General features: G+C 40.2%; 1 protein-coding gene across 5 annotated transcripts in view; it reads left to right on the forward strand.

The window, feature by feature from the left end:
* SLC4A4 (solute carrier family 4 member 4) overlaps positions 1-21,806 on the forward strand; it is a 419,170-nt gene that overhangs the window by 372,238 nt on the left and 25,126 nt on the right. For all 5 annotated transcript variants that reach the window (XM_069091658.1, XM_069091663.1, XM_069091665.1 and 2 more), the window contains 3 exons: positions 511-672; positions 15,027-15,205; positions 16,273-16,345. In XM_069091658.1, the coding sequence (XP_068947759.1) occupies positions 511-672; positions 15,027-15,205; positions 16,273-16,345 (414 nt within the window). The remainder of the gene's footprint in view (positions 1-510; positions 673-15,026; positions 15,206-16,272; positions 16,346-21,806) is intronic.

Here is a 21,806-nt window from a genome sequence, read left to right on the forward strand (position 1 = left end):
TCTCTCTCTCTCTCTCTCTCTCTCTCTCTCTCTCTCTCTCTCTCTCTCTCTCTCTTTCTCTCTCTCTCTCTCATTCTCTGGCTATGTCTCTTTCTCTGTCTCATTGCCCATCTCTGTTTCTGTCTATCTCTTTCTTGTTATCTGCCTGTTTCTCTCTGTGTCTTTCTGGACCTGTCTATTTGTTTCTTCTCCTGTCTTGATACATAGGTGCCTCTGAGTTTCTTTGCCCTTAGTTTTATGGTCTGGCATAGCTCCCTCAGAAGCAACTTTGTAGAATTATTCATTGGTCCCCCCAAAAACAGTAGATTTGAGATGGAGGGGTTAAGATCATTCTCCTCTGGATGAGTCATGAAACAATGTGTGTTGACTGATGAGTCTTAGGCATGTCCAAATGAAAATCATAATGCCAAAAGTATTTCTTAGGGTTGATTCAGCCTTACTTGGTGGGCATGCTCACCTTGAAACGGATTATGATGATTCTGAAGTCCACTCCCTTCTTTTTGTTCTCAGCCAACGAGTCCCAACCGAGGCTGGTTTGTCCCACCCTTTGGAGGGAACCCCTGGTGGGTGTATCTCGCCTCTGCTATTCCTGCTTTGCTGGTCACCATCCTGATTTTCATGGACCAACAGATCACAGCTGTTATTGTCAACAGAAAAGAACATAAACTCAAGGTGAGGTTGCTTTTATTTTAGCCTATAGTTGTTTGTACCTTTTGCTACCATTATAATAAATGTCTTTTACTCTTATAAACATCCCTTCAAAGGCTCTAGTTATCATAGTAGAACAATAAGAGACCTTAGAGATCACAATGTAATTAACATCTATACAGTATAAAGTGTTGGTAAATATCTCATTTTATCTTCACTACAACTCTAGCAGGTAGGTGCTATTTTATCCCCATTTTACAAATAAGTGAACTGAGGCACTCAGTAACTAAGCTAGTAAATGTCTGAGGCTGGATTTGAACACAAGATGTTCCTGACTTCAGGTCCAGTAGTCTCTACACTGTGCCACCTACCTTCCTTCATTGCAGAAAGTCAAAAAGTGTTGACTGGGTCTAACATAAATTGATGTTGTAAAGTTAAAAAATTGATACACTAGGTAGCACAGTGGACAGACTTCCCAACCTGGAGTCATAAAGACTTATTTTCATGAGTTCAAATCTAACTTCAAGCACTTACTAGCTGCATGACCTTGGGAAACTCACTTCACTCTGTTTGCCTCAGTTTCCTCATATGTAAAATGAGCTGGAGAAGGAAATGGCAAACCACTGCAGTATCTCTGCCAAGAAAAAACCAAATGGAGTCACAAAGTCAGACATACGTGAAAACACCTGAAAACATAACAACAAATCTAATATGGCCCTTGATGCTGCAAGGCAATCCTTTTTGCATCTCTTTGATTCCCTCTCCTGCTCAGCACATTTCTACCTTCTTCCCATATTTAGTATGTGTTTGCTTCTGTCATCTCAAACAGCTATCCCCTTAATGCAAATTCTAATCATCCTTCATCTGAATTCTTGCAGTAGATGCCTAATTGATTTCTTGGCTTTGAGTCTATCCTCACTTATATCCATCTTGCACTCAGCTGCCAAAATGGTTTCTTTCTAAGGCGTAGGTCTGCCTAGACCACCTACGCTCCAGCAGCTCCCTATTTCTTCCAGAATCAAACACAGTGGTCTGCTTGGCATGTAAAACTCTTCACAGCCTGAACCTTTCCTACCTTTTCAGTCTTATGCTTTCTTTTGGCCTCCACAAACTCTATGATCTAGGGACCCTAGCTCACTTGCAGTTCCTTACAGAGGGCAACCTCCTTTCCTGATTCTGAACATTTGCATGGACTGTCTCTGATGCCTAGAATGCTTTAGCTTCTCACCTGTATTGATTTCTTTCCATCTTGACTCAGCCCAAGCCTCACCTGCTGCAAGAAGCCATTAGAATTATTTGCTTAATGTCTCCTCCATATGAATGTATGCTTCTGGAGGGCAGAGATATACTTTTGCCTTTGTTTGTACTCCTCACGCTCAGTACAGTACTTGGCACATTGTAAATGGTTTAAAAAAATCCTATACTGGGGTGGCCAGGTAGCACAGCGAGCAAGAGCACCGGCCCCAGAGTCGGGATGACCTGAGGATAGAATCTGGGCTCAGACACTTAGCACCCACCCAGAAACACCTGGCTGTGTAACCTTGAGCAAGTTACTTAACCCTGATTGCTTTAAAAAAATGCTTGCTGGATTCTGACTGACTGACTCAAATATTTACTGATTGATTAATTGATGGATGAGTGAAATAATTCGATTCCTTCACTACTAGTTTCCTTCTGACTAATACACCTAGATACCACCTCTGGATTTCATTAGGAATGCTGCTACAAAATCTGCAAGCTCTGGTAATATTCTCATTTTCTTACACACAGAAATTGTAAATGAATCAATCATTTCAAGAAGTCAGCATTTTTCCCATAATGCATAGCTCTGGCTAAGTACATCAGATATGTAAATCCTTAGGGATATGAAGCAGACAGAGGCAAGACATTGGGGGAAAGGAACAACTTTGCTTCTAGTTGGTCATGCATTATATGATTAGTTTTCATCAGACACCAGTAAAAATTTTATATGGCTTCATTTTGTAGGAAATTATTTTCATAATTGCTAAATATCATTAAAATAGAGGCTTCAAATGATTCAGTTGTGGGGGGGGAACTGAGTCAAGAAACAAGACTTCTGAGCAGCTGAGGCTTCCACCTTCCCCAATCAATGTAAAAAGGGGACTCTGAATAAACTATGGAGCTGCAGAACCCACAAAATGACACAGAGAAGCTAACCTCTGGCTGATGACAGCCCTGTAGGCAGTCAGGAATCGGCCAGCACAGTGCTTTGGGAGCCAAGCCCAGGTCCTGGTGAGACGGAGGTTTTAGCCCCAGGGCAGGTCTGACCAGCCGCAGGCCGGAGGGACTCCAAATCAGCAGCAGCTGTGGCCATTTCCAGAATTATCAACACATAGATGTGAAGGACAAAGTGAGAGGTCAGTGCAGTCTGGACTTTGGGACCCAGTAAGTGGAGGTCAAAGGAGCTGGGATTAAAACCAAGAATCATCTACCCAGCAAAACTGAGTATCAGGTTTCAGTGGAAAATATGGTCATTCAGTGGAATAGAGGACTTTCAAGCATTCTTGATGAAAAAATCAGAGTTGAATAGAAAATTTCACATTCAGATGCAAGAAGCAAGAGAGGCATGAGACAGGGAGGGGAAATCGTGAGGAACTTATCAGAGTTGAACTATTGACATTCCTACATGGAAAAACAATAGTTGTAATTTATGAAATTTTTGTCAGTGTGAAAGTGGTTGAAGGGAATATATATATATATATATATATGTATATGTCTATATATGAGGGTATATGGGCATATGAATACATATGTGAATGTGTGTATATATGTTTACAGGTATACATAGAGAGCATAGGACCAATTTAACAGGAAGGGATGATAGTTAAAAGGTGAAATTAAGAGGTGAGAGAGGAATATAATGAGAGGAGATGGGGAGAGACAGAATGGGGTAAACTATCTCATATAGAAGAGGCAAGGGAAAAGGATTACAATGGAGGGGAAGAATAGGAAGGCAAAAAGGAATGGGTAAACCATATTCCCATTGAATTTGGCTTGGGGAGGGAATGACATACACACTAAATAGGGTATCTCACCGTACAGAAGAGTAGGGGGGAAGGGGTTGAGAGGGGGGTTGATGGAAGGGAGGGCAGGCTGTGGGGGAGGGAGGTTGGAAGCACACACTTTTGAAAAGAGACTAGATCAAAGTAGAGAATAGAACAAAAGGGAGGTGGGATAGGAGGGAGGGAAATATAGTCACTCTTTTACAATATGTCTACTATGTTATTGTTTTGCATTAGCCACACATGTACAACCTATACCGAACTGCTTATCTTTCCAGTAAGGGTGGGTGACAAGGGAGGAAGGGAATGAATCTGGAATTCAAAGTTTTAAAATCAAATGTTTAAATACATATATATATATGCTATTATTAATACTATTTTACATGTAATTGGGAAATAATATATACAGGCACTGGGGCATAGAGATCCACCATGGCCTACTGGAAAAGTCAAAGGGGGTATGGGAGAAAATATGGGAGAGAGCAGATTGCAGGAGGGGGTATCCTGTGGGACTGCTATTTGGGGGTGGTGGGTAGGAGAAAAACGGGGAGAAAATTTGTAACTCAAAATCTGGTAGAAATGAATGATGTAAATCAGAAAAAAAAATTTAAAAAATGATTCAGTTAGGAAAAAAATGAATAGTACCATTATGACTTTCCATTGTCTTAGAGCTATTTTTAATAACAATAATTTTTGCCCTGCATATATTTTTGTGTGTGTCAAATACCATTGCCTGTCACTGTGTACTGAAGAAACACAGGGTGTTCTCCAGGAGAGAAGATTATATCTATTTCCATTAGATTTGTTACAATCTTTTCATTTAAAAATGACTTGACGTCATGTGCATAGTTATACCTAGAACAGAATTTCTTAAATTGGGGTCCCTAAGTCTTCAAGTAGTGAATATAGATAAATTTCAAGGAGTTCATGATTAATTTGTCTATCTCCCAATTGAAATCTAGCATTACTTTTATGTTTTTTTAAAAAGTGATTTTGACAAAGTATCCATTGGCTTCAGCAGACTTCCAAAGTGGTCCTTCACATGAAAGGCTATAAGAACTAGTATAAGCTAGTAGTTCACCAGCCACACCTGGCCCACGATAGATACAGATGTTAGCAAGTACCCGCACCAAGGAAATCACTAGAGTCCGAAAACTACCACAAAGGCAATATACAATAAGTGCCATAAAAGAGAAATGAAGACTATGTTATGGGAGACTGAAGGGAAAGAGAGAGAAGGGGAAATAAGGAGGAAAACATAGCTATACCTAGAACAGAAATGCTTAAACTGGGGTCCATAAACCCTCAAGGAGTGTCTGTAGATAAATTTCAGGTCTATGAGCTGGGAGCTTTAGAGAAAACTTCTGGATCTCTGTTTTCTTTTTCTTAAATGAAGGAACATTGCTTCTTCTCTCTCCATCTATGAGAAGTGTTGTGCCAACGTGTCAGATGAATATAGGCATTGAGTATACAAATAAAAAAAACTCCTGTCACATTTAGAATTGCTTATTTGAAAACATTCCTCTGCATAACAGGGGCTGCTGACTGACTGCAGTCCTTTTTTTTTTCTTTTTCCACTTGCGGAAAGAATAATATCAAAGGGCATTTCACCACGAATGTAATTGTTCCAAAAGCTGTTCCCTCCAGGGAGAATTGTGCTCACATGGAGTTAAAGAAGGACAGTCAATGAATCACAAGACGACTGTGATCCCGTCTCTAGTTTGGAAAGCCAAGGACTACTTGAAAATGATTAAGAAGGGAAGGCTGAGATGCCGAGCAAGACAAAAACATTACGATATTAAAAGCAGCATGTTTTCAGCGAGCATTTGTTTCGGCCCTGAGTCAAGCCGAGCTGGCTGGCTCACTGCTCGCATCGGTATCGGACCCATTTATCCACTTCACTGAACAGCTTTGTAATGATGTCAAAATGCCAGAGTCCTTGGCTTTCGTTGGCCTTCACTCTGCTTGGTTATTTCTCACATTATTCCTGCAGGGACCTCTTGAACAAACCAGAGTTCTTAGAGGTCCTGACTTTTCTAAGGTCAGTCACAGAGACATTAGCAAGTCAAGAAAGAGAATTTGTGAGCTTCTCCTTTGGAATCTAATATCTATTCATTAGACAGAAGCATGTGTCCAAAGCAAACAGATTCAGGGCAGGAGTGAAATAAGGATGGGGGACTAGAAGTTCAGCGATGAATTTAGAGAAAACCCCAAATGATTTGATGTAATGATTGTCCAGTACAGTCCCTCCTTTCCATTTGCAATGGCACCACCATTTCCCAGGTCATTCTGCATGAGGACTATTTTACTTCCCTCTGCTCTAATGTAATGGCGAGGTCATACTTGATCTCTTTACTCATAGTCTTTCATTTGCTCACCAATCCTTCCTGAACACCACTGCCAGATTCATTTTCCTAGAACAGTACTCTGATACTGCCATTCTCCCATGCAATAATTCCATCTCAAATGTCCTTTCCAGCCTTTTTACCTCACTAAGCATCCACACTTACCTTGTGTTATAGCCAGATTGGACAATTAACAGCAGGCCTTGCACCTTTCTAATCTTAATCATTTGTACATGGCTAGAATTCTCTGGTCCCTGTCACTAATACCAAAATTCTATTCATTATTCAAGATAGCTGTTTCTTCCATGCCCATGCAGTTTTTTCTGAATGCTTTCCCCCTTATTTCCACTTTTCTCTCTTTCCCTTCAGTCTCCCACAACACAGTCTTCATTTCTCTTTTATGGCACTTATCATATATGGCTTTTATGGGAGTTTTCAGACTCTAGTGATTTCATTGGTGTGGGTACTTTTTAACCACTGTAGTGGCAACCACACTGGTACACTCAGGATGGCTGCTAGCACAGGTTCTTAGATCTGCTTTACTAGAAGAGATATTTACTAGGAAAATAGCTGTTTAAGGGGTTGACAATCTTTTAAAATTACATTCACTAGTTCAGGGTAAAAGTTAGCACCCTAAACTTCAGAGAAAATTCAAGCAGAGCAATAATGACCAGCAGACAGGGCTCTGACTGCCTGAATCAAAGCAGTATTGCTATGCACTTTACATACATCCCTGGATGGAGAGGGTCTTTACACTGGAGCAGTTGCGGAGCTCTGAACATATGGCCACTCAGAATCTCGACCAGGAAATCACAAGATCTTTCTCATAAGCAACCTTTAAAGCAAAATACCAAATCAGAGTAAATATACACTTCTCACAGTCAGAAGACATCACAACCTTCCTGCCTAATTGAAATTAGCAAAAGGTGTGAAAGCCTTCCTATAAGCAAGCCTCCCCTAAGCCAGCTTCCCTTAATGGGCTCTTAAATCCCATTAACATTGCAACACTACAATTCCACTTCAAGTCATTTCAGTCTAACAGAGGCAGATTAGTTAGTTAATGGCTTTGTACAATACATGGCACTCAATGTGGGAAGACCCAAAGATAAATAACACAGACTGATTTTCACTGAGCATACAGTATGATGGAGGGGAAAGCCTGTGTGCTGGGAATACAAAAAAAAAGGCAAAAGCAGTCCCTGCCCTCAGTGAGCTTACATTCTAATGGGGAAGACAATAGCAAACAAAACAGGATAACATTTTACATTTATATTATTTATGATAATCTATGTTTTAATGTATTTGTTTATGGCAATTTCTACTATATTATGAGAATATATTATATATTTTTATTACATTCAACTCATATTTATATTATAGAAATCTTATGTCTATATAAATGTAATATTTATATAAAACAATATTGAATTATATCCTGTTGTGTATTGTATTTATATTAGATATAATACAATATTCACAAATACATTTATATAAATATGCTATTGGTATATAATATGTATATATGTATATTTTTTAGCCTCATGTTCATGATTTTTTGTGATTATATCCCAATTGTCCTTTCCAGTCTTATTCCCTTATTAAGCCTCCACACTTGCCCTGTGTTCTGGCCAGATTGGAGAGTTAGGAACTGGCCTTGTCCCTTTCTAGTCTTATATATTGCACATGGCCGGAACTCTCTGTCCCCTCTCTCTGACATCCAAAATTCCAATTAATCATATTGTATAAATAGTATATAGAACTACACTATTTATATAATATGAAATAATACAATATATAATATTATGCATAATATAATATTTATTTGATTATAGATGTATATATACATATGCACACATACTGATATGTAGATATGTGTATATATGTTTACATACATATACACACATGCATACAGAAACAATGGAAGGAAATCTCAGAGGACTGGGCCATCTCTTTTTCTATATTCCTTCACACTACCTTTAACATTACTTCTTGTCTACAAGGCATCATTGGTAAGGTGATTGTAACAGCCTGCCAACACCACCACGTGTCTTCCCATTGACTTTTGGGTAATCCATAGTTTTGATGTTTTTTTAGATTATGTGAATATCTACAAATATCAGTTGCATCCTCATGAAAAGTAACATTCTGCTTCTGTATCATTCAGTCTCTGAGTGGTAACAGGGCAGGAGTGTGCTAAAGTCAGCTTTTATGGGTTGGCAAGAACTAATTGTTAAATTTTTGCTGGGAGCATTCATACCTTGGAAATTGGCAGATACTACAAATTTAGGCTTCATTTATTGTTTTGTTGTTTTTCTAGAATAAGAAAGTGATAGAGAAAACATTAATAATTCAGGTTAAACTTAAAAGTGTGTCCTCCCAGGAAGTCGGTAGTTAAACATATTATTAGCACACCCTCAGAAAAAAGGCAGGACGGCGTTTAAGGGAGAGCATGGAGAATGTCCATTTCTAAAAATTCTAGTACCAGAATATAGTTTTGGAAGAAAATAAACCTTGTCTATTTTCATCCTTTGCAGCACCTAACATACTACTATGCATGTAATATGATATAGGAATTACTTTATAGGAGTAGATGGGACTAGGTAGTAGCTGAGGTCCTTTCAAGTTGTAAAATAATGTGATTTTTGTGACAGAAAGGGTTCAAAAAATATTTGGTGAGTGAGTAGTTGTTCATGGTTTTTATTTTGTGTTATTACCTGTTTCCTTATGGCTGCACAGACCCCTAGAATGCCCATAGTGAATACCATTATGGTGAGTGGAAAGCATCAGTGGTGCACATTTCAAGCTTCATAACTAATGATCATTTCTGTTTGGCTTCCTTGCTTCCAGGGAGAGCCTAGATATCCATTTTAGATCACTTGAACTCTTTGTTTTTATAGAAGCTTCAAATGCCTTCACTTTGTTTTAAGATAATGATCAACCCACATTATGTAGACCTTACTCAACTTCAGACTTAGTTCTTGAGTCAATTTAGCCTAAAATTACAGAAAATCAAACCTCTCCTTTAAAATGTGTTAATGAAAACATTTTTCCCCATGTAAATTCATCTCCATAATCAGTAAACAACAGCTAAGTTCATCATAGTATAGGGCACTGTTCAAGGTTTGGGGATATTAGACATAATTCCTATAATCATAGAGGGAGGAAGGTAACAAACTTTTATTAATTGCATACTATGTGCCTGGTACCATGATAAATTCACAAATATAACCTCATTTGATCTTCACAAAAGTCCTGGGACATAGGTCCCCTATTATGATCCCCATTTTAAAGACTGAAGCAGAGAGATGGTCAAGTGACTTGCCCAAGGTCACAAGCTAGTAAGTGTCAGAAGCTGCATTTGAACTCAGGTCTTCCTCTCTTCAGGTTCTATCTTCTGCACCATATAGCTTATTGAGGATGCAGAACATTTATGTAAACATAAATCAACAAAGCCTGGGTAATGTATCAAAATGTAAAGGCTGTTGGGAAGGCTTCATAGAGGAGGTGAGACATGAGCTAAGCCCTCAAAGAAGAGTCGGGTGAAGAGAGGGAAGAGAGGGCAGGAGAAGGGTGGGGAGCATAATGACTTGGGAATTAATGTGTTAGATGAGTTTGGCCTGAGCAGGGGGCTCCCACTGGGGAGTGGTAGGAGATACGCTGTAGCAGGACACCTCCCATGTTCCACTTCATGCATGAGATCCCTCCAGTTAGAAAGAATAAGAAGAAGGCATCTATATAGTGCTTAAAGGTTTACAAAGCTTTGCTCATTTGTTGTCTCATCTGCTCTCTCTCCTCTGTGGATATCCTATCTTGCTGAAGTCTCCTTAGACTAGACTATCACACCTGGAGAGGCCCCTCGTCTAGTCTCCCTTTGGATCCTAGCAGTTCCCAGCAGAGTGCCTCAGTCACAGTATATCCCAAATCAATGTTTGTTGATTGAATGCTGTCATTTTCCAGATACCAATTACTTCCCTGAAATAGCAGTTTGGAGGATTCATGGTCATAGGGTCAGGGGACCATGAAGGTTGTAGAGTCACTTGCAGATCTAAATCCGTCAGTCACGCCACTGTTCTTACTTTTGGCTGATTTAGCAAACAGAGTTAAGGGCAAGAATAGTTAGCATGAAAGGAAGAAGGAAGAGTCTCCTTCAGAGGGGAAAGCTTGCAGCTGACGTAAAGCACAGCTCTGATGTCTCCTCATCTGGGCTTCCCTTTGTCAATGAGCCCCTTTTCAGCTTAATATCATAGTGCACTCTCTTTTATATCCAAGTGAGTGTTCAGGAGTGCCAAGAGAGCCATTGACTTATTGATGAAACTCACTGGCATGAACCAACTGGTCCAGCTAGATTTGTCAGTCCCCTGGGGAAAGAGCTAGGGTCCTTCCCACCCAACTGGCCACTCAACAAACATTTATAAAGTGCTTAGTCAGGGCTCTGAGAGCCACTAGGAATTCAGAAAGAATCATGAGATGTTCGAGACCCAGGTCAGAATTCATTGTTCAGTTGTTTTCAGTTTCTATCCTTCTCTTCATGACCCCACTTGGGGTTTTCTTGGCAAAGATACTGGAATGGTTTTCCATTTTATTCTCCAGTTCATTTTCCAGAAATGGAGGCTATCAGAGTTAAGCGACTTACTTGGGGTCACACAGCTAGTAAGTGTCTGGGGTCAGATTTGAACTCAGATATTTCTGAATGCAGACCTGGCACTCTATCCACTGAGCCACCTAGCTGCCCTTCCTAACACATAGTAAATATTTAATAAATTGCTGTTGATTTGACTTAACCTTCCTGGGCCTCAGTCCCCTCATCTACAGAGGGAAGGGTTTGGATTAGATGTTCTCTGAGAGTCCTTTCTAGCCCTGAATCTATGATCTTCAGTCATAGAGCCTCCCTGGGCCTCTGTTTCCCCATTTGCAAAATGAAAAGTTAGATGAGACAGAGTTGTCCTTCCCCCCACCCTTTAGAGTAACCCATGCTGTATTTGTCCATAAACACGTTCTCTGGGCACATGGTCAGTCAGCTCCTTGTGCGTGAAGTCCTGGTGTCCCAGTGAAAGGAGAGCTATGTTCTCCTTGGCTGTAACCAAATCTGCAGGATCGCCGTTGCTTGGCTTCCAGTGTAAACCATCATCTCCCTTTCTTGGAGCCAGCCCTCCCACGCCCTCTCCTGGGCCCTCCCATTCTGCTGTTGCCTTTATCCCTTCCATGCTGTGCCCATCGGCTGTTCCCTTTTCGCAGACTCCATAGGGGTATCCAGTCTCTGATTTCTTCATAAATAAAGTAGAGAGATGGACCCAGCGAAATAACACTTTGGAAGAGTTTAAAATATTTATTCAAGGAGTAAAAAAACTAGACATTGTGTTAGATTGTCTGCTTTTCCAGTCAGAAAATGTTTTTTTGACCATGGAAAGATGTTATTTTAAGCTAGTTATATTTCTGATTCAGGGGTGATTAATTATTTTTATGACTTGTCCCAGTCCAATTGGAATTATTTTCCAATGTGAGAAGCAGCTTTGCTTATTCAGCAGTAATTTGGCTCTCTGTTAGAGGGTTCATCAATTTAGTTCTGCAAGCATTTTTATTAACTCCCTACTATGTGATAGGTATGGTACTTGGGATACAGAGACAAAATGAGATGGTTGTTGGCCTTAAAGAGTTCACTCTCTATTGAGGGAAACAAGATGGGCATATGTAAGCAGACAGACAGACAGACAAATAGATTAGATAGATAGATGATAGATAGATAGATAGATAGATAGATAGATAGATAGATAGATAGATAGATAGATAGATACACACACATACATACATACATACATACATAGACGGATGGATGGATGATGGATGGATGGATGATGGATGGATAGATAATCTATGTGTTGTAGATATGGACATATAAAAGTCCTTCCAAGGGTATGCAAGGAAGGTACAGCTCTATTCTGAGGGGCAGTTTGTTAATATGATGGAAGGCCCAATGGGCACAGTGGAAGAATAGGGAGGAGAGAGAGAAAGATAGCCCTTGATAATATTAATATTTAGCATTTATAGAGAGCTTTAAGCTTTGAAAAGCACTTTACAACTGTTATCTCATGTGTTGCTGTTTGCTATTTCCATTTTACAGATGAGGCTACTGAGACAAAAAGAGATTAAGTGACATCTAGCAAAAATCTGAGGATTTGAATTCAGGTGTAGCTGACCCCAAGTTTCTATCCACTTGGGCCCCCCAACTGCTTCTAACCCTTCCTAGCCCTTGATGGGAATTATTTTCTGACTTAACCATTCAGTTCAGTTCAACATCACTGAGTACTCTTTATATACCAATCTATAAACATTTATTAACACCTCCTGTGCCAGGTATTGTGTTAAGTACTGGAGATGCAAAAGACAATCTCTGCCCCCAAGGAGCTTACAATCTAATTGAGGAGCCATGTAAAGGGATATGCTTTTATAGACATGTGAGTTTTTGCATGCAGACATACACTTACACAACTCTTGGGGGCTAGAGAATGAGGAAGAGAGAGAGACGTGGATGACCACACATAGCCACAGCTACATATCAGCTGGATCTAATATGTAGTTACCACCCACATATAAGTTCTAAATGGCGCTCATTGCCTTGTTGTGTTGGTCACTCCACTGGATCTGAGTAATCCAGAATATACCCCCGTGCTCACATGATTGTAGCATGTTGTTTTAAGGGACCTTAGAGGCCATCTAGCTTAAACCCCTCATTGTACAGAGGAGGAAACTGAGGCCCAGAAAGGTTTCTCAGGTAACAAGGGGAAGAACCAAGGCTTAAACTGAGTTCTTTTGGTTCCATTTTGAATTCTCTCTCCTTTATTGTGGTGCTCAGTGTTGGATTTCCTACCAGCAACCAAAATCTGTCTTCTACAAAATGGCAGCCAGTAGTTGCCTTTCAGCATTAAGGATCTCAAAACATGTGTTCCAACTTACCTAAGTTGTTCAGTCCACACTAACCTTACTGGGAGCAGACAAGAGAAGTGCCACTGTCTACAGGTACTTACAGGACAAATAAGTATTACAATCCCCGGACAAGAGAAGTACCACTGTTTACAGGTACTTACAGGACAAATAAGTATTACAATCCCCTAATGTTTTGCAATCATGAAATCATTTCTTTAGTGCATTGGGGTCAAATTCAGGTAGAAACAGGAGCCACCAAGCTGTACATAAGGATCCCAGTCCTATGTTTGACATATTTACTTTAGTGAAGTCCATGTTGCCCAGACCCAGGTTTGGAGCCATAAACAGACTAGGGATGGGGGGAATAAAAAGAAACAGGATTATTCTGGGAAATGTTATCAGAGATCATTGAGGGACTTGAAAATAGGTCTGTGGGGAAGCATCTACAATGTAAGACATTTGCAACTGGGTATTTAACTGGAACAAGAGAAGATTTAGGAGTTATCCAACTAATCCATTAACACATCTAAGAGTAACAAGTGAGAGAAAGGATTAGAATACTAATTACTGCTGATATTTACATAATGTTTGGCAAAGCATTTCACACACTATTCATTTGAACTTTAGGATAGCCTTGAGGTGGTATTAATCCCATTTTGCAGATGAAATAAGCAAAGATATAGGTGTAGTTAATTGCTTATAGATACATAACTAGTCAGTGTCAGAATTCAGGACTCTTTCCTCTTCCTATTATATATATATATGGAGAAGGTAGCTTAACTAAGTGAAAGTGTCAAATTGACTCTAGGGGCTTTAATGTTGTTAACTGAGAGACACATAACACATGGGAAAATAGGGAAGGGGGAGGGGAGGAAAAATTCAAGTTTAAGTATGCTGAATTTGTAATAAAATTGGGACCTCCAAATGCATGTCTAGTGGACCCTTGGAAATGCACTTGGACCAAGGTTTACTGGTAATTATTTAACAACCAGTTGTGCAGGGAAAAAAAAGTACAGTGACACACTTTTAGGTTGGATTAAGTTGACATTTTCTCCATAACTTTCTTAAGTCAGGACAACCATCAAAACAACAAATCAAGACATGATTTATAGTGTTTGCCAATTTCTGAGGGAGTGAATGTTGCCATAGAAAATTTAGCAATCAGCTTTCACAAGTTGGTATGAAGAACTCTAGTATAGCACTGACCAGAACCCGCAAGAGAGGTCAGAATCAAAGAGAGAGATTTTGGAGTCATCTACATAGAAGTTGTAGCTGAAAACTTGAGAACAGATGAGATACCCAAGGGAGAATATGTTAAGAAAGAAGAGCGGAGAGTCAAAGACTAAGTCTGAGAAGATGTCAATATCATTATGGAATATTACATGAAATTATTGAGGAAATTGCCCTGAAATTTTAGAACAGAGGGTAAAATGGAAGGATGTCCTCCACATTGAAGGGCAGGAGGAGGAAGGGAAATCATTCAGTTCTCCAAACGATTTTTAAGACACTTTTCTAGGTACCAGGAATTCAAAGAGAAAGCTAAAATGGCCATCACCTTCCTTCTTTCTCCAGGGCAATATGCAAAGTGAGTCAAGGAAAGGAAAAGAACTACTAACTGAGGAATTTGGGGAAGGCTTCAACAAGGAGGCATCACTAGACTTTGAGGGAAGATTAGAATTTTAAGAAGCAGAGGTGGGGGTGAGGCGGATTATTCTCAGCTTGAGGGAGAATGGGGGTTGGGGAAGGGGAAAGTGAAAGCAGGAGGTGGAGTGGAGAGCTCCTAGAGAGCAGAAGCTGTTTCAGCATCAGTCCTCTGAACTCATGATTGATTGTTTCATGGATCAGAATTCTGAAGTCTTTCACAGCTGCTTTCTTTTACATTATAGTAGTCACAATATAAATCATTCTCCTGGCCTGCCTCATTTGGTTTTGCATCAGTCCCTATAAAGTCTAACCAAGTTTCTCTTAATTCTTCATAGTCCCATCCCATTCCTTTTTCTTCCCTGTTTTCCTTTCCACTTCAAGTGGTCATTTGCTATTCACCAGTACGAATTGGTTCTCACAATAACTTTGTTTCTCCTCTCTTCAGAAAGGAGCTGGCTACCATCTGGACCTTTTCTGGGTTGCCATTCTCATGATTGTATGTTCCTTCATGGCTCTCCCGTGGTATGTGGCTGCTACTGTCATCTCCATCGCTCACATTGACAGTTTGAAGATGGAGACTGAGACATCTGCACCTGGAGAGCAACCCAAGTTTCTGGGAGTCAGGTGTGCTAAGCCAGAGGAAGAAGCCCTAACACTTGTGTAGATTCCAGGAATCATAACATATTTGCATGCAATTCCTCATTTCGAGCAAATGCAATTGAAGCTAGGGAAAGGGTCAGTTGAGATAAGCCCATTACTATGAATTAGGAAGGACTTAGTTTTTGGCCACAGTATGATCATTGATGTCTTTTGTGAGTTTGACCAAGGTTAGGACATCTTCAACCAATTTTCCTTATATGATGAAAAAACTACATGTTGGCATATTGTCCTAACTGATTTTTCCAGAGGACATTTCAGGGATGTCATGTTTACCTAGAGAGAATAGGACCTCAATGGAGCTTTTATGTCTGCACATGAATCAGAAGTTTGGCCCTTGATAAGTGTCTTTGCAATGAAATTTTCTGCCTTGAAGCCCACCACTGAGAAGTTCTGACCTGGACCAGTTGAATTAAAATGACTCTAAAGTCATGGAGGCAGAACCTATGTCATACCTGTTGTATACTTTGCAGAGTTCTCTCCTTGTATGTGCTTGTGTGTAGAGCCCTGAAAGTGGACTCATTCTAGCCAAAATGGCATGGATGGACAATTCTTTGGGGGGAGGGTTCTGGGTGTGAATGTCAGTTTTTGAAAGTATCACTAATTTGGAAATTGCTTCCCCATGAGTTGTTTGTCAGCCAGCATATTAGACAATATCATAGTTGTCTCCTGGGAAAGAAAATTCATTCTATAACTGGTCAAAGTGCTTTAAAAAAAGCAGTCAGTAACTGACAAGCAAAGAGTGTTTTTTCTTTCCTGTCTCTTATACACAAACCTGTCAATCAAGAACAGAGAATTTAGCAAGAAGGTTTTTCATTTATCACGTCAGTCGTTCAAATCCACACTCCAGTTTAATGAGCCAATCAGTTAGTAATTTTTTCAGTGTTGAGTTTGTACATTGCACTGAAAGTATTAATAACATGATATTTGAGCCACATTAAACATTGACTTGGATAGTGCATGCTCTTTGGGGGATGTAAAGAGCTAGAAATGTGTGTGTGAAAGCAGGAGGTAACCTTTTGGTTTGATTTCAGGGAACAAAGAGTCACCGGAACGCTTGTGTTTATTCTGACTGGTCTGTCAGTCTTTATGGCTCCCATCTTGAAGGTAAATATTCCAAATGCTCTCCTCTTCTTCCCTCTGCTTAAAATCCTGATAAAGTGACACATTAAAAGGAGAATCCTTTTCAGATATTTGGAAGATTGTGATGAATGCTTAGGGAGACCCTGAGGCGTGGACCAGCTGGGATGGAGGTTCCAGCCCCCCATTTTGGTTGATCTTCCTTTACCTCCATTCATTCCCTCATCCATCTGATGCTCTCATCACTCTCCTTCACCCCCACCCCTTATTGTCTTCTCTTCATACTGTCCATTATCCCTACCCCCTTACCTACCCTCCCCCCAACCCCTTCCAGCCCATAGATTGCCAGGAAGCTGGGGTGAGTCAAGGTCAATATGGACCACCTCTTTTGATTCCATTTGCTGTTCTTGCTGACAGTGCTCCTACTGTCTTTGGCTCCAAAGATAGTTACATAAAGAAAGATTAGAGAAAATGACTGGCCTATAATTAGAAAGCTTAAGAAATAAACTTCTAGCAGAGAAAAATTACAGGGTAGATTGAGAAATTTAGTGTAAGTCATTGTGAAAGTTTTCAGGATGAGGGGAATAAATACGTGCATAGATAACACCCAAGATATGGTGGAGAAAGTCTCTAAGGGAGAGTAGGAATCTATGCTGAGATGTTATCAGTTTCCTCTTCCCTTTCAAGTTCATCAAGGTTTAAGTTAAGGAAAAATCTGAAGTAACGCAGGGGGTTGATTGGCACCCCCAGCCTTAATCCCCTCACCCCTTCTTACCTCTTACCCAGATCCAGCTTGTTTTCTCTTGGGTTTTCCATGACATCAATTAATTGAAAAGTGCAAAATTCAATCAGCTTGTTGCTTCTTCTCTAGAAACCAAATTACTGGTTTAATTGATATTTTTGAGTCAACAGAGGGATGGCCTTGCCTGCAGCTACTGGGAATCTGATTAAAAGTGATATATTTTGGTCACGTAACCCCTCCTTTTATGGATGAAGATCTCGAGGCCTAGAAAGTCTAAGGGATTTGCTTTGGCTCACACAGTTAATGGAAGTCAGGGCAGAATCCCCAGCTGCTGAACCCTGGTCCATTCTTCTCCCTAATACTCCAGCACACTACCCAAGAGAGTCTTTAATGTAGAGGGACCTGCTAACTAATGCATGTAAAAATGGTCCCAGATTTCCTGCTCATGTTCTATCAGGGCAAATTGGGGCCATTCTCCACATTTTTCTATTATTTTCTGTGATTGATTATGCTTTCTCATGAAGGATGTGACAAAGCCCAAGGTTCATTGTCAGAATACCCCCAAGCAATGTTCTTTGTTTCAATGTTGTTTCCAGGGCGTTGCCTTCAGTGCTGGAGAATCTGCTAGATGACTAATCATGGATAAGTCCAAAGGGACACAGAGAACAGATATTGTGTGAATTGCTATTTTTAGGAAGAGGTGACACATCACATTTTCACCAATGCTGCCTTCAAATCCCTGCTTCAAGAAACTTATTTCCTCATCTTGCCACCCAGTATGGCCCTTGATAGCTGGGGGCTGAAAGACATTCTCTCTGTTTTTCTGGCAATCTCTCTCCCTCTCCCTTTCCCTTCTACCCTCCCCCTCCCTCTATCTTTCCTCCCCTTTCTCCCTTTTCTTCTCTTCCCTCCCTCTCCCTCCTCCTCTCCTCCCCACCTTTTGCTCTCTCTACTCCCCCTCCTTTCCTCTCCTTCTTGTCCCCTCTTCCTTTCTCCCTTGGACCCTTCACTTTCTTCCTGTCCCCCTCCTTTCTCTTCCTCCATCTCTCTCCTTCCTCCTCTTTCCCTCTCCCTTTCACCTCTCCTCTCTCCCCTTCCCCCTCTCTTTCCTTTCCTCTGTCCCTCTCTCCTCTCTTCATCTCTGTCTGTCTCTCATAACCATGATTTTTTAACCCAAGTCTCAAACCATTCTGGTCCCATGATGAATCAATGAGGGATGGGAGTGGGGGAGGATAGATGTTTATGTGGTGGTGGTGGGGGGGGTTAGGTAGGAGGGGAAAAGAGAAAGACAGACAAAGTGACAAAAAGTGAGACAGAGATAGAAAGAAATAGAGAAAGAGAATGTCAATCACCAAACATTCAGCACTTTTTGTGCGCACTCAACATTCTCTTAGGGCAGACAACATGCTCACATCTTTGCCTATACAAAATATACACAGGAAGACCCAAGTTGGAGTCTGGCTCTTGTCATGCAGGGAACCTGGCTGGGCACATTACTCAACCTACACAGGACACAACTCTCTAAGCCGATAAATCGTAAGGGAATGGCTACCCTGGTGGAGGTGTATCCTCATGGGGAATTTCCTAGAAAGATGAAATCATAGGTCCATTGAAAAACAAAGAAGGAACCCCGAAGTATCCTGGGGAAACCTTGATAAGCTTAAAACAATAGAAAAAATGTTGGCCATATGACTTTGGAGAGTAGTGCCATATCCTATCTCTCAATGTGCAGGTTAGGGTATTGGGATAGGCTTGGCTCCAGCATGCCGTGACTTTGGGAAACTTTCTTGGAAATCAAGTCATGGTATTTGGCATGTGTTGGTGTCCCTCAAGACTCTTAAGTTAGGAGTTCTCAACTCTTAGTTCTTTTGAAATCATTGAAAAAATGTATTTTATTTGTTTTAATCAGTCAAGATCTCCCTTTTCTGCCTCCACTCACAAATCCCCTCCTGCCCAATTGAGAACATTAGAATTTTGAGTTTATTTGTAAACCAGTCACTAAAACTCATGGAACAAATGGGCAGAGGTCAAGGTCAACATCTAACCTCCCTCATTTGCCTCAATGGAGCTTGGTTGCCTATTAACTTTCACTGATTCCCTTCGAGTGAGGAAGTAAACTCCCAGTTACTGTACTCTCTACTAGTCAATGGATGACTTTTAAATTTAAAAAAAAAGGCCCTGTGGCTGTTTTAGAACACTAGTGACCAAACATATGGGATCTTGGTGTTCAAGCTAGAATGAAGCTCAGAGGCCATCTAGGCTGATCCATACTTAAAGATGAGGAAATTGAGACCCAGAGAATTTAGGTGACTTGTTCAGCCCCAGCCACATAAGAGTGGACCAGAATTTGAACCCAGAACTTCTGACTTTTAATCCCACATTCTTTTCCTGGTATCTTGCTGCCTAATGGACAGTTAATAGTAACAAGATCAATAAGAAAGACTAAATAATAAATTAGGGGTTCTTAACTTTTTGTGTGTCATGGACCCCTTAGAAATTTGGTAAAAGACTATGAACCCATTTTTAAAATATGTTTTTCAGTGCATAAAATAACTAGGATTCTAAAAGAAATCAAATTTTAAAATAATATCTGCATATATTATACACATATGCATATGTATGTTTACATATATGTGCACATACAAGGTAAAGACCTACAGATCAAGAACCTCTACCTTAAATGTAGAAAAATCCCTATTTTCATTCAACAGGCCAGGTGGAAAATACCATTCCTTCTCAAATATGGTGACTCCAGAGGATCCTATTAATGTTTTCCTATGCATTAAATAGCCTGAGTAACTGTTTTACCATATCTGCTTATACATATGAAAAGAAACCTGTGAACATGATTCTCTTGATTGAAACTTGACTTTTTCAGAACACGAATTGTGGAATTATGGGAGGTTCACAAAGTCTTTGCTGTTAAGCAGCTTCCTCCTGGATTTGGTCATGGTCAATGACATGGCCTGAGAAGCACTGGATTTCAATGGCTGATTCTGTAGGAGAGTAAGGCGGGGACCAAGAGTGACTGAATCCCTAAACCGATTGTCTTAAGAATTGATTTCCTCTCTCAGAGCAATGTTGGTTCAGCCACTGTATCCCATAAGGGACACTGAGAAATAGAAGAAAGGTCTTGATCTTGCTTTTGAAAATTAGTTCCATAAGTGAAAATTAGTTACAAGTGAAGCTTCAGTGAGAGTCAGTCCACTGCTAATTTGGAGATTATTAATGGAGTTAGTTGTTGTTTTAGCATAAACTGTGTTCAAAACTCTACCTTTAAGTCTCCCTGGTGACTTTAGCAATCAATCAATGAGCGTTTATTAAGTTGCTACCATAGTAACATCAGGAACTATGTTAGATTCTGGGACTTAAATCCAATTCATGCGCATGTCAAGACATCACCCTTATGATGTCATTGGTCCTCTTTGAAAACAATGAAGAAACAGTAACAACAATAAAAACAAAAGTGAGATAGTCTCTGTCCTCAGCAATCTTGCATTCTATTGGAAGAAACACGTACATAAAAGTGTAGGTGTACATACATACATACGTACATATGCACATATATATGTGTAATATATGCAAATGTTCCTATGGTGATTTTCGGGAGAGAGACCCTAGTAACTGGGGGGACAAGGGAAGTCTTTGCATAGAAAAGGAGGTAATGTTTGAGACAGATTTTCAAGGGAGGTAGAGATTCCACGAAGTGGTGGCAATGAGGGGAAGCCTGCATTCGAGGGAAAGATTGTGCAAAGTCACAAAAAAGATGGCAAAAACAATTTGGCTAACCCACAGGGCGTAGAGGAGAGTACTGTGTAGTTAGTCGAGAAATACAGGGGCTAGAGCAGAGGGTAAGAAGTGTAGCCTGTAACACTCCCCGACGTGACCAAAATACAAAAGAAATAAAAATACAATAGACCATAGATGAGAATATGTGGTTTTCTAAGTCAATATTCACTGACTCCCGTTCCTTAAGTATTCTTTAGAGGCTTCTATTTGAGTTTGAAATGACTGGCGTAGATCTTGAGGGGACCGGCATTAAATTTTGTCCCTATCCTTTCTCAACATTAGATCTTCACTTCTCAGTCTATTTAACCCAAACCCAAAATTCCACCCTTGCCTGAGGAGAAATAGTATATATTTACAGCCTCTATAATACCCACTTTGAACTGTTTCCATTTCAAGATGCAAATTAAACTATAGAGAAACAATAAAACAAAATTCAGCTTCTGGGCTGCTTTTGGCATGGCTCCATGTATTTCCAAAGAAATCCTGGACTCTTTTTGACTGCACCATAGTGAAAGCCAAAGATCGAGGTGCTGGGGATATATAATTCAAGAGTTATAAAGTTACATTCTCTGGAATCTGGATAAACATAATTTTTCTATCTGTGCTGTGGCTGACACTGGATTATAACAGGGTCTTGGGGACTTGTCCCTGCAGGCATTCCCTGTGCAAGCCTGCTTCCAGTGTCCTCTGCTAACCCCTCTTCTAGAGTATACTGAAGGCTGTGTTATGAGATATGTATCCAAGCATACACTGAAGGCTCCCAGAGCTTTGTGATACTTTCCCTTTGTTTAAGAGCTTTTTCTTTAATCTTTCTGAAAGAAGCCTAACTTCTCTGAAGTCTTCCAGTATAGGCTAGCTCTCTCTCAGTTGTGCTCTTTGGTGATTCCAGTATACATCCATCCATACATACCTCTCTCTCTCTCTCTCTCTCTCTCTCTCTCTCTCTCTCTCTCTCTC

The sequence above is a fragment of the Petaurus breviceps genome, unplaced genomic scaffold (genome assembly GCF_028583685.1).
Source record: "Petaurus breviceps papuanus isolate PSGF00001 unplaced genomic scaffold, PetGlider_PUasm1.0 126, whole genome shotgun sequence".
NCBI lineage: Eukaryota > Metazoa > Chordata > Mammalia > Diprotodontia > Petauridae > Petaurus > Petaurus breviceps.